We start from the raw sequence: 13,730 nt of genomic DNA, 5'->3' as shown, positions 1-13,730 counted from the left end.
TCAAAACTGGGACAAAGTCATGGGCCAACATTGATATTTATTGAAAAAATCTTCCTCCAGCTATAACTCAGAACCTTTTGATATGGACCCAAACTAGTTTTGCTCAACAACTGATCATGGAACAAGCAAAGCTTAACACAATACAATATATAATTTATCATTGCACATATGCAAAATTGAAATTCAAATAAAACACATCACTGGCATTCAGTTCTTTTTTATTCGCAGCCTTTTGAATTCAATTTCAACAGTAATCTTTTGCCATTGTAAGTTAATGTAATGCCTTTTCATTTCCTCTACTTTCTGGTCGCCTTTGAGTCATTTCCAGGTGTGTGTGCTTGTCTTGGTGTTGCATTTGCGTTTTGCATCACAGTTTTATTCGCTACTTAAGCACTTCTGGTTAGATGCTAACTGCATTTCGTTGCCTTGTACTTGTGACATGTGTAATGACAATAAAGTTGAATCTAATCTAATCTAATCTAATTTTATAGTGTCATCTGCTGTTGTCCTCCTTGTAATGAACGTTGACCCTACATACCAGACAGACAGGTCTGTCTTTTATATATCTAAACAGATATTCTGCCTCCTACCTGTTCAGAAAGGTCCTATTTTCTGCCTTTCCTTTAATCATTTTTCAGAGGGGTACTGCCAGAATTAGCATTAGCATATAAGGTCGCTACAACTACTTCCTCTCTCTTGGTGGTTGGCAAGCCACATATTGGTGCATTACCACCACGAACTGATGTGGAGTGTGGATTTTCACACCAAAACACCAGCAGAGCATTCTGGTATTTGTAGTATTAGCACATGCACTTTAAGCGATAATACCGGTGGGCCAGCTCTAATAGTCAATTGGTATGGCTTCGCGGGCCAAATATAATTACATTGCGGGCCAAATTTGGCCCACGGGCCAGAGTTTGACACCGATGCTATAGATGCTCCTCATTTATAGGTAGAGGAACCATAAACACAATCACTAATCAAATAAAGAAGGTCCTGTAAGCACCTCGCCCCCCTGTAGCCCCTCATGGCAGCCCCTCAAGACTGCCTTTGAACAGAGGAGAAGGTGAAGGAGGAGGAGAAGGAGGAAGAGGAGGGGAGGAGGAGTAGTAGTAGGAATAAGGGTAGGTGGAGGAGGAGGAGGGGGAGGAAGAGAAGGAGGAGGAGGAGACAGGGGTTAAGGAGGGGGAGGAGGAGGAGGGGAAGGATTTGGGAGGAGGAGGGGGAGGGGGAGGAGGAGAAGGAAGGGGGAGGAGCAGGAAGAGAAGGTAGAGGAGGAGGAGAAGGAGGAAGAAGAGGACAAAGATATTTTTGGTTATTTTTGACAGTAAAATGTGCAAAGGTGCAAATGTATTGTGTTGTCTGTGTTACATTGCCTGTGTTGCATTGCCTGTGTTGTGTTGCGTTGCCTGTGCTGGGTCATGCTGTCTGTGTTGCGTTGCCTGTGTTGCATTGGCTGTGTTGTGTTTTGCTGCTTGTGTTGAGCTGCCTGTGTTGTGCTGTCTGTATTGCGTTGCCTGTGTTCCATTGGCTGTGTTGTGTTGCCTGTGTTGTGCTGTCTGTTACGTTGCCTGTGTTGTACCCAGACTGGTGATGCTGGTTAAAGCATCCAAACTGGGATTAGCACAGGTAGCCTCCTCATCATTAGTATAATCCCACCGGAAGTGTGTGTTACAATCCCACAGATTACAATCATTATATCGCACACGTGCCAAATAACCCCCCCCCCCCCCCCCCCCCGGCACGAAACCCTGGCTTGTGTCTGTTCATCCTTTGGGCGCGCTCCCATCTCCGGCGGGCGCACACCCGCGCCGTGTACTTGGCGCGCGCTTGGCACGGTTCCGCGCACCGTGGCCGCTGTGTAGTAACGCAGAGCCACAAGAGCTCAGACATGGCGGCGGATCCTCAGCCGGACTGGCTCTCCTGCCTTCCTCCTTCCTGGAGTTACGGGGTCACTCGCGACGGACGCATTTTCTTCCTGAAGTAAATATGAAGCTCGGAGCGGATCAAAGGAGCCGCGCTGTTTGTTCTCGCGACGCATTTTATCTCTTCCTCGTTTCCCGACTCCTCTTTTCACCCTTTCCCCGTTTTCTTCCACCAACAGCGAAGAAGCGAAGAGCAGCACCTGGTTACATCCTGTGACTGGAGAGGCTGTGGTCACCGGGCACAGGAAAACTCCAGGTACGCACGGACGCGCGCACGCGCCGAATGCACGGGAAGGTTATCCGCGCGTCACGGTGGAGGAAAAATGGTCGATAAGTCGCGGAGAGGAAGGGGAGTTCTTCCCTGCAGCAGAGCACCAGCCTCCCCCCACAGCTCCCCCTCTGCCTCCCCCTGCCTCCCTTGGGCGGATCATTCCTCTCCCCCCCTCACCCCCACCTGGACACTTTGCGACACAGTTTTTAAAAGTTCCGTCACGTAGGCGTGAACCGATTTCCAAGGCGATCCCCGCAGTCACATCTGACTGCAGAGACACGCAGCTTTCACGCACGCACCGGCTACACGCGCACCAACGCACCGCGGCTCGACACCGCGAAACGCAAATGAATAAAACGGCACATCTGCCTCTACGGGGGTGGTGGTGGGGGGGAGGGGGGGTGTCATGCATGCGCATCATGCGATCTGGTTGTTGGGAAGATGCAGAGAGAAATGACAAAATAAGATGTTTGTGGCCTCACTGCAATACTGCGTGCGCGTGCGCGCGCAGGCTGTGAGATAAAAATCTGTGTTTCTGTCTTTTCCAGATTTACCAACAGGATGGGAGGAAGGATACACGTTTGAGGGTGCACGCTGCTTCATCAAGTGAGTTAAAATTCGTGCCTGCGTGTGGGGTGGGGGTGGGGGGGCTACACCTCTGTCATTTGCACACACAGTCACACAAACATGTTTGTGTGTTGAGAGCAAGTTTGTCAGGCTGCTGTGAGTCACAGTCTGCACTGCTGTGCTGAACAGGCTCTACTTGTTGGCCTGCTGTGTGTGTGTGTGTGTGTGTGTGTGTGTGTGTGTGTGTGTGTGTGTATAAAGACTCTCCAGGGTTATTAGCAACTCTGGCTTTACTTATGCACATTTGCAGACATGAATAATTTGCAGGCTGTTTGAAGGCTGCTGCCGCTGAGGCCATGTTGGGGGCTACAGCTGACACTGACTGAGCTAATATAGCTTCTCTATAAATAGCAGGAACCAATGCTCATCGGTATGTATAGATGTGTGATCCCTGTGGTGTGCACGTATCCATTCAGACACGTGAGTGCTCCGGCTGGGTTATTGTGAATAAGGAATCTGTACCTGGAGCCAGAACGGGACAAACTTGCTGCTGTTGCAGGTAAACTGGGAGCTAACAACGGTGGACTGGTGGACTCAGCTTAGCTCTAACCCCTCGAGATCAGTGGCAGCTGCGGCATCCCTTTCAGTCCGGCTGTAGTTCTCTAACGTCTGCGAGGATCCAGATGTGAGCTCGGTGTGATTGGTGCTGTGCTCGAGTCACCGATGGTCCGCTAACTTTACTCCCATCTCCTCTCTCACTGTGTCAGTGTGATATGACATAACATGACACGAGCGTTGGCGTGAGGAAGCTAGCTCACAAATGCAGTGCCATGGTCCTCAGGGAGGGGATAAAAGAAGCATGTGTGGAACCAGATGCAGAGCGGAGTGACAGTTGTGGACCTGATGAGTGCAGGGGAACCAGAGAGTCCGCTTCACCCCTCAGTCTGGGGACCAGTCTCCAGGATCACAGCACTCACCTCTCCTTCTGAGATGAAGCTTGATTTAGGCTGAACCTGTCATGTCAGCCCAGGAAGCCTGGAAGATAAACTTCAGACCTGCATTCACCTCGTGATAGAGACGTGAACCCTGATGAGGGGCTTGTTCTGTCGCTGCATACCTTCATGCAGGCGGGTTCCTGAGTGAGGTCATGGACTCTGACTGAGGCAGATTCTGGCTCTCTTGCACTTAATGTCTTGAGCACAATGAGCTGATTGGACCTGGGACAGTTCCACTCGTTCTTGGCCTTAATAGCGTTGCGTGGTCACCACTTGCTCAAATCCTTCAAATTCCTCCGAGATTCCTGCTGGGTCATTTTCTATCAGCTCATTATTGGTGTCCTGGTCTGGCTGCCCGCTCTGCATCCAGGGCAGCAAAGGGCACCACTTCCCTCTGAACGCCTGTTGCTATGCAGTCAGTCCCCAAGCCGGGCCACACGTCCAACCTTTTGCTTTAGTTTGACCCTCTGAACCCCCCTCACAGTTGTGAGGAGTCCTCACTAGACTGAGTTGGCTGTGGAGCCGTTGAGGGTCCTCGGTTCTCTGGTGTCCAGTGTTAACACGGGTTTTGGGTCTATTGGTCAGTAGTTCTTCAGTCCCGTTGCTGTGTTGTTCAGGACAGATGTTCTCCGGGATGGATGGGTGGGATTAGAGGTTCTACTCTGGCTCCCTGGGTTATCCCTCAACAGGACATGAGCATGGCTGCTGCGTACTCAGGAGAAGTTGAGAAGATCCTGTTGCCCTTCTGTTAAGTGAGATGAGACCTCTGACAGGTGTTTGTTTATTCAGATTGTCTGCTTTGGATGGGATTCACGAGACCCACAGCTCGGTTGTTAGCATAAGCTAATGCCTATTGTGGGAAGCATGCAACCGCTCTTCATATTCTGGTGATATTCCCATCTAATAGTTTGTGAGCATTTTTACTCCACATGCGTCTGAAGCTCTGCCTTCGAATCAACGGAAGAGATTATCCAGCAGGCTGTGTTGAGAAAGTGCCTCCTCTAGGGTTCTTCTTCAGGCCGTTCTTTAAACAGATAGTAGGATCGGATCAGATAAGGTTTGGGCGACATGACTGATGGCTGGAGAAGACACCAGGAGATAACCAGTGTTCCGACAGCAAGCTGCTAAAGTTTTATGGCCACTAATCCTGACAACCAACATGAAAACCTCCAAAGTGGTTTCCTGAGGTTTGTCAGGGGGAAGCGAGGCAGACCTGCTTGGCTGGAAGGATGGTGGAGCTGAGGGAGCATTCCTGCTCTTCCCAAGTTCTCTATCACAGTCAGGAGACAGTGTTGACCCAGAGGAGGGATTCAAACCCACCATTCTGCTGTCCCAAAGCTAACAAGGCTAACCGCAGCGTAGGTTAGCCCCGGCTCTGATCACCTGATATCTGCTGTGGCTCCAGCCCCAGAGGCCCCATGTCACCGAGTCGCTCCGGAACTGCTGAGGAACAGGCAGATGACTTCACTGCTTCCTGCACAGGCGAGTCCAGAAGAACCCGGGTCTGTTCACAGTGTAAACATCAGCAAAGCCCCCCCTTTCTGTGGGAGTCGGTCTGTCCTCCCCTCAGCAGATCTCTCTGCTGCTCCTTATCAGGTGTGTGTGTGCGTGTGTCTGTGTGTGTGCGTGTGTCTGTGCGCGTGTGTGCGTGTGCGTGTGTGCATGAGTAAGTGTGTGTCTAGGTCTGCTCTCTACGTGCACATGTCACTGATGCAGAACTCTGCGATGGTCCTGCCTGGATGTGTGAGATCGGATCTTTGAGGCTCCCACATCTCCCAGTTCTAAACTGGTACAGATTTCTGCTGAGTCCAGTGCAGCCTGGCTGTGATCACCAGTATTCCCAGTCCAGCTTGGTTTGACTGGGAATACTGGCTGGTTGGATGATTTAGTGAAGCTTAGTGTGGAGGAGGTCTCACTCTGAGTTTCCAAGGGTTTTACGGTGATGGTTTTACTGGTTTGGAGAGACATCTGTCCATCCACCACTGCTGCTGCTGCTGTGTTCCGCTGTGTCTATAGATTCTTTATTACACATGTCTCAGGTGCTACTGAGACCATACAGTCGATATTCAGTGTGGCTGCAGGGCTGTATTAGCTCCAGACAGTAAAGTTTACATTCCATTTGTTTAACCTCCAGCCTTTAAGCCTGACTGGTTGCATTCATCAACTGGCGAACTTATAGTATTAGCAGCTCCTCTGGTCCAAACACACGGATGTTTAACTCAGACGGTTCCTGGATCAGATCGAGGACAGGCATCTGGCTTTCAGGCTCCTGGAGACGGCTGTGGGCTCCTGTGATGGCCGGTTGTTGGTCTCTTGGGTGGTTGTGATGTTTCTCTGTTTCCAGTAGACAAACATGGTTCTGATGATTCCTCTTGGAACGTTTGACACCACACTCTGGAAAAAGTGGTTCTGTGGGTGCCAAAGAACTTGAACATGAGGGAGAGCAGGGTTTGAAGAGGATCTTTGGTTGGAGGACTCGCATCCAAACACAAAGCTGGTCTATGAGACAGATGGAGTGCTGATGTTCATTTCAGCTGGGTGAGTCCAGAAGATAGTGAGTCAAGGCTGCAGCAACGACCTCCCTCCCTCCCCCGAGGCTTCTGGTCACAACAGTTTTAAACCTCCTCAGCTTCACATAATCAGTAAAGTTGATGGAGTCAGTCCTGGATCTAAATGGGACCACCATTAGCAGGAAGACCAACCAGTCCTTGGTGGTGTTTATGGCCTGTGAAAATTAGAGGCAGGTCTGTGGTTTATTTCCAGACATTAGTTGTGTCCCTGAAGGCATCGTCAGTCATTCCGTTCTGAACAGACCTTAGTTCCTGGTCCATTTTCCACTTCCAGTTTAGATCCAGTTCACTTTAAACTGGTAGTGAACACATTTAGATGCCAGTGAGGATACAGTCTGAGAGATCGTGCAGGTGACACAACCCCCCCCCCCCATCCATCCGCCAGATTGGTGGGGGCTTGTGTCACCATAAACTGGGCTGACTGGGACCAGTGAAGTCAGGGCTCGGCCCCTGCAGGTGCACGAGTAGTGCCGGTCGATTCAGCGGTGTTCATAATGAAAGACGCTGTGTTGTCTGATAGGCACAGGCGTGCACAGACGTGCACACACCTGTAGGCAGCCGTTCCACAGATGAGCTGAGTCAGCCACAGACAGGTGTGGTGGATCAGCAGCTTGCGTCAGCCGGGTGTCATCAGACCTGCTGATGTAACGTCACCTGACCAGTCAACCAGACTCCGCCACTGGTCTCAATAAGAGTTGCATTGTTCCCTGAGACACTGAAAACACCAGTCTGTTACAGGGAGTGTTTGTTTCAGACCAGTGGTGCCCTCTTGGAAAGACAACCCCGCCCAACCGGTAGTGATCTAGCCCTGACCTCACTTGTGTCTCTAAGCTGTTATTAACAGGTATCGTAACACTGTTATTACTAATGTGTCCCACAACATGGGGGCTCATTTGTGTGGGCCTGAGTCTCTTTGTGTCAGCATCAAGTTTATCGGGCTAGATCTATGAATAAAAGATGACCACATCATGTTAGGCCTTCACATGCGTCATCGTCTCTGTGCGCCGCTGTCCACATCTGGGGGTTTGGGACACGCTTCATCCGTTGTGTGTTTGATGAGCATGGCATGTGTACGACATGTGTACGACACGCAGCTTATTAATGTTGCATCAGTGTTGGAAGATTCATGATGCAGAGATGAAGTCGCAGCAGCCCTGGTTGAGCAGGTCCATGCTCAGGAGGAGAAGAGACGGGTGTATGTCCACAGGTGTGTCCATATGTTCCTGTTCGGTCCACTGACAACAAGTAGCTGGCTGCAACTGTAAAAGCTCCAAGCGAGCTGAGGGAGCTCTGGGCACGTCTCTGGTGATGCCCAAGACATCTGCATTAATCCCCAGGTTCCTCTCCTCTCCTCTGTTTGTTCTGGTTCTTTCTGATCTTTTTATTTCTGTGTTTTATTTTTAACGTTTTTCCTTTTTCTCTTTGCTCGTCTGAACTGTAAATGAGGATTTCCTTTGTGAACTCATAAGTTTAAGTAAAGATGATGAAGGAGGGAAGGAGGGAGGGGGTGGATTTGTGATGGCGATGCCTTCGAGTACCTCCGGGCTCCTTGTTTACTGGGGTGGTGTAGTTTAGTGTCTGTTCATGTGTGAGAGGAGGTGAACTGGGGCAACAGGAAGTTGTGCTGGAGGACATGTGGACCGTAGCGCTGCAGTAGTTCCTGTACCATCTGCTCCTCCCTCACATCAGCTGGAGGACTTCTGCCCTCCCCCAGCCACCATGTAAGAGCCAAATCCTAAAGGTGGTTCTGAATGATTCTATGGCTTCTGACATCCCAGAATATAAAGGAGAAAAGCTGTGGGCTCAGATGTCCCTGAGCTGTATCCCATGATGCTTCACACAGAATGAACCAGTAATCTGGTGCTGAGGCAGCTCAGGATTACAGATGCCCATAATCTGAACTGGTCTGTGCCAAACCTCTGCACGTGCCCCAACCTGACCTGGCAGCCAACATTCTAGTGTTCTCAGTCCCAAAGCCTCAGCCTGGATGTGTGTGTGTGTGTGTTGAATGGGATTTGGCCACTGAGCCTGCTGCTGCTTTCTGATTGTGACTGTTAAAGCTCAAGCAGACGTGTGGCTGTTGTTGGTGACTGAAGCAGCTTTACAGCCACTAAATGGCTGGACGGAGCCGGTGGGACGGAGCTTTGTCCTCCTGGATGCCGACCGCTGCCCTGAAACACACACATGAGCCAGTCAGAGCAGGACCTGTGGCTCTGCCCCCAGAATGAGAGCATTCTCATGAGCTCCTAAAGGTGCGTTAAAGCATCAAAGCTTTCAGAACTGTCTTGACTGGTAATCGTCTAGTTTATAGCAACCATCAAACTACGCAGGAAAGAACCACAGAACCATTGAGTCACAGAAAGAGAAAATAAGAATCAAATCAGAAGATCTGAGATGAGCACGAAGAGGTGTCGGTAGACCTGGTGCTCTGATGCTCTGGGTGATCTTTGCTTCCTGAAACCACGTTCTGGATCGATCTTTCACTGTCTCACAGCGTCTGTCAGATCTCAGAGTGGAAGCGTCACACACACCTTCTCCAAACACACCCTCCAGATGTCACACAGTACCAGCATGAAAAGGCAGATGCCTGTGCCCACAAGACCAGGGGCCTTGAGAGTGATACATGTCATATTTATAGGAGGGTGATATATTTCATATTTATTGGAGGGTGAATCATGTCATATTTATAGGAGGGTGATACATGTCATATTTATAGGAGGGTGATACATGTCATATTATAGGAGGGTGATATATTTCATATTTATTGGAGGGTGATATATGTCATATTTATAGGAGAGTGATACATGTCATACTTATAGGAGGGTGATATATGTCATACTTATAGGAGGGTGATATATGTCATATTTATAGGAGGGTGAAACATATACTTATTGTAGGGTGATATCTCATATTTATAGAGAAGAGTGATACATGTCATATCTATAGGAGAGTGATATATGTCATATTTATAGGAGGGTGGTTTCATGGTCTCAGGAGAGACACCGACATGGTTGACCTTCTGGATCTCTGGTCATGCAGTGGTAAATGCATGTTGTGCATGTCTGGAGATTCTAGAGATGGGTTGATCGATTGTGTTGGTGTTCAGGGTCATTCCTGATCGTAACAGATGCTGTTTAAATAAATTTGTCAGTGTCTCCTGGTCAGCTGAACTCGGTGCTGGACCAGTCCTGTCTCACCATTAGCTCCTCCTTCACGCAACTTTGTGGAGCAGAGTGGAGATCTTTTAAAGAAGCTGCCCTTGTTCTCCTCGTGCTCGCTCTGTCACCGCTGGTCTCCCGCCAGTCCCAGAATGGTTCCGTGCTGAACCTGTTCTTTACACAACACCAGATGCTTTTGGCGCAGTCGGACCTCTTGGCTGCCAGGAATCTTCCCTGACGTGCAAACGGAGCCAGGAGCTCAAGGCCTTGGTTCAGTCTGAAGGTGTTGCTCCTGCCCAGCCACTCACCCTGAGAGACATTGGGCCAGATTCACCAATATGTTCTTAAGAATCTTCTTAGATTCTTTCTTAAGTTGTTATTAAGAAGTTTTTTAAGAAAACCCTACGTCGGATTCATCAACGCGTTCGTAAGCCCCAGAATTGTTCGCAGCTGTGTTCTTAGATTGATGAATGCCATCTGTTCGTAAGTTGAAAGCGCGTGCCAGGTGAGTCTAATTAACATACGATTAGCATAAGTCACCGCCCACTAATGCCCATAAAAGGAACTGCAGCAGGGCCCTGCAGACAGAGCAAAAAGCAGCCAAATGCCCAAAGCGAAATGCCCAAAGCTTGCCTCTCCACGCCTGATTTCTGACGCCGTGTTGAACAATCAAGAAAGGATGGCTAACACGCTTGATAAAATTGCCTCAACCCTGATGACTATAGCCAACACGCTTAAAGAAATCAACGAGAATGTAAAAAAAGAAGAATGTAAAAAAAAATAAACGTGTAAAAGCTGTGCTCGGATTGTGACAATAATGCATTTTATTCACAAACGGGCAATTAATCGTGCTCGAGCGTGAACCGCGTGCCTGCAGTCTGGCCCCATCATTGCGTCAGGACGCACATCCTCACGGGGTTGTGGCTCTGTGTCCAAACACATCCAGCGCCCCTTTAACATGCCGATGGTGCGTTCAATGGTGGAGCGACTGCGCGCATGCATCTGATTGAATAAAACTCCTGTGGAGTCTGAGGGTTGGTCAGTGGTGTCAACAACCAGAGCATATCCTCTATCCCCTAATAAAATAAATCAAGATAAAATCAAATAAAAAGACAGTTTTGGCATGGTTTCCAATTTGGTTGATTAATGTTAAGTCATTGGCACATTTACGTAATTTTAAAATTCTCCATAAATCACCAAAAATAGGAAATAAACAAATAAATAAATAAATATGACAGAATTATCATTGTAATATTGAATTTTATTGAACTGCACAAGAGAAGAAAACACAACCATGCCAACATGTCGGCACTGAAATGTGCGCAAGAGTACTCCTGAGTGTTCGTAGGATTTGTTCTTACCTACGAATAAATCCAGGATAAGAAGACACACACACACACACTACATGTCCCAGACCCCTCCACACCTCCCAGACCCCTCCACTCCTCTCAGACCCCTCCACTCTTCCCGATCACCCCATGTCCCAGACCCCCTCACTCACACACACACACACACCACACACACACACACAACACACACACACACACACACACACACACACACACACACACACGCCAGACGGTGTATGGGAGTGTCCTAGTTTTGCTGTGGTCTTTGTGTGTCACTGTTGCCTCTTTGGTGAACGTTTAGCCTCATAGGATTGAGAATATGCCACATTTCTGTCCCACTTCCTACACTTGTCCAACTCAACCTGGAGAACTCTGAACATGGGAATTAGACGCCAGTAACTCAAATATGAAAGCATTTCCAGAGGTGACTGGACTTAGTGTCTCATTTTGAACCCTTCCTGACTCCTGATTTTCAAAGGTGCTTTGATGCGATGGACACCAGTGTGGAGCTGGGACTGGGGTTCTAACAGGTTCTGGTGTCTCAGAGGTCACTTTTATTTGCTCCAGAAATGGACAACACTAATTTGGACCAAGAGGACATGATTAAATGTGTCTTTAATAAAGGATTAAAGTATGAAGGGTTTACTGCTAAAGATGTTAACAGCCTGTCTCTGTCCTTTTTCAAATGTCCCCCTGTTGTCCCACGGCTTGACTCCTCTCCAGGTAAGACTTTGTGTTACTGTTGCTTGTATTGTTCAGTGGAAAACTGCCCATGTTATGGGATGGATGACTAAAGGAATATTTGTCGGAGACGGCTTTGTGCAGGATGAACGTTGATGACTTCATAAATATTCTCTTTGACCTGGATGACTGGGGACATTCATCGACATCATATATAGGCTAACGTCCTCGTTGATTCTGTGACTTTTTGTTCTCAGCCTGCTCCATCATTCATGTATTCATGCTGCCCTACCTTTCATGGAAATACTGCAGCTGATGTGTTGTCGGTCCCACCAACATTCATGGATCTTCCTTCAGCTGATAACGTCCCCCTTGTCCCTTCTGTGTCTTTGAGGGAAACAGGTTGAGATCCTGGACAAATTCACATCAGCTGCTTTCTTGGTCTCAGGAGGGACACAGTCCTGGTTGTTCTTCTCTGAGGACACAGTCATGCAGTGTGTCTGGGAAGTGTGTCAGCAAGTCTCTCTCTCTGTCCCCCTCTCTCTGTCCCTCTCTCTCTCTCTTATTGATGTGATGAATGGATGAATACCCGTTGTTATTTTTACATAGATTATTGGTGTCCTTGTGGGTGATGAACAGCTGAAGTACGAGGTCATCCTGTAGCTTATGTCCACTCATGATAATCACTGATGACAACAGATTGTCTCATCACACACCTTCTCTGTTTCCTAAGAATGTGCACGTGTGTACACACTCCACGCACGTGTGCTCCTGTGTGGATAGATGTGATGATTAGTGATGGGATGGCAGCTAAATGATGCCGCTTCATGTCCCGTTTGGTGTGGTCCCACTAGTCAGTGTCCTTATTTAGCTGGAGAGATGGAGGAAGACACCAACAAACAAGTGCAGCTTTAATCATGTGAAGAGAGAAAATGTTCAAGCTGCTCATTAATGCTCCAGTTTGCTCTTCTCTGCCTGCCTGGGTCACGAGGAGAACTGGAGCAGTTCTATATTTATGACTGTTGTAGAGGAGACACCTGATGGACACTAGCCAGAGGACACGCACGCACGCACGCACGTGCGCGCACGCACACACACACACACCACACACACACACACACACCACACACACACACACCACACACACACACACACACACACAGTCAGTTATAGAACAAACATCAGTGGGAGTGGTAAATGCACAGTTTATTTATGATAACTAAGCCGTGAACTGCTGGAACTGGTTGTGCTGCAGGGTTCCCGTGACTGCTTCCTGTTGTGATGAAGGTTCTCAGTGCTCATCCTGAGGGTTGGGGTTGGAAGAAGCCCTCTGAGATCAGGGACTCGGTAAATCCACGGAGTGATTGATGAGTGGAGTTCTGCTGGGGCATAGTTTGCTCTTTCATCCTGACACTCACTCTCTCTCTCTTTCTCCCTCTCTCTCACACACTCACACACACACACACACACACACAGACACACACACTATTGTCTCCTGTCACCTGTGATTGGCTGTTCTTCCAGGCCCTTTAATGATGGACAAGATGGCAGGATCCAGCTGTGATCACATGGATCACATCTGTCTGTCACTGAGTGATGTCATCTTTAAATCACTGCAGCTCTTTGGTTTCTTAAGTCCTTGAAAAGTCATGTGACCTTCAGAGGGACGACTTTAGGTCCTCTCGAAGAATTTGTCATGGTCACGTTTCCATTTGAAGATTTGCATATGTTTATTCCAAGATCAAGGTTCCTCTAACCCTTCTTGGCTGGGTTCTTCGCCTGTGTAGGACCTGGATCAGGACTGACCTGTGTCCTTTATGATCCACTTCCATCCTGATATCAGATCAGTCCTAAAGAGGACCTGTACGTAGTTGACCCTCACTCCCCAGCAACTGCTTTGGTTGGCCTTTGAGGATGGCTCCACCTTTTATTTCCATATGGAATTTAAAGTCAAAGTCAAAAGGCGTTAACAAGCATTTGAGCTTGTGTTTCTCTCGTCTTTGTCCTGCTGTCTGTCTGCTGGGGCCTGTCCTGGAGTGTGTGTTGCCGGTTGAGAGTCCCAGCCTTACATGGAGAGAGAGAATGGGGGGGGAGCAGAAGGCGAAGCAGGCTGCTGACACTTGTTTAACTGGTGAGAGTTGTACTGGGTCAGCATAAACCCAGTGGCTTCCTCCCCTCTGGTGCACCTGCTGCTGGGGTGCAGCTTCTGTTAAA

At 48.6% G+C, this 13,730-nt stretch overlaps 1 protein-coding gene across 15 annotated transcripts in view; it reads left to right on the top strand.

The window, feature by feature from the left end:
* The first annotated feature begins 1,770 nt into the window (after nucleotides 1-1,770).
* plekha5 (pleckstrin homology domain containing, family A member 5) overlaps nucleotides 1,771-13,730 on the top strand; it is a 43,571-nt gene continuing 31,611 nt past the window's right edge. For all 15 annotated transcript variants that reach the window (XM_057022755.1, XM_057022751.1, XM_057022769.1 and 12 more), the window contains exons 1-3: nucleotides 1,771-1,983; nucleotides 2,105-2,181; nucleotides 2,745-2,802. In XM_057022755.1, coding sequence (XP_056878735.1) covers nucleotides 1,892-1,983; nucleotides 2,105-2,181; nucleotides 2,745-2,802 — 227 coding nt within the window. In that variant the 5' untranslated portion in view covers nucleotides 1,771-1,891. The remainder of the gene's footprint in view (nucleotides 1,984-2,104; nucleotides 2,182-2,744; nucleotides 2,803-13,730) is intronic.

This window comes from Takifugu flavidus, chromosome 22 (genome assembly GCF_003711565.1).
Source record: "Takifugu flavidus isolate HTHZ2018 chromosome 22, ASM371156v2, whole genome shotgun sequence".
NCBI lineage: Eukaryota > Metazoa > Chordata > Actinopteri > Tetraodontiformes > Tetraodontidae > Takifugu > Takifugu flavidus.
This window is presented reverse-complemented; position numbering and strand designations above follow the sequence as displayed.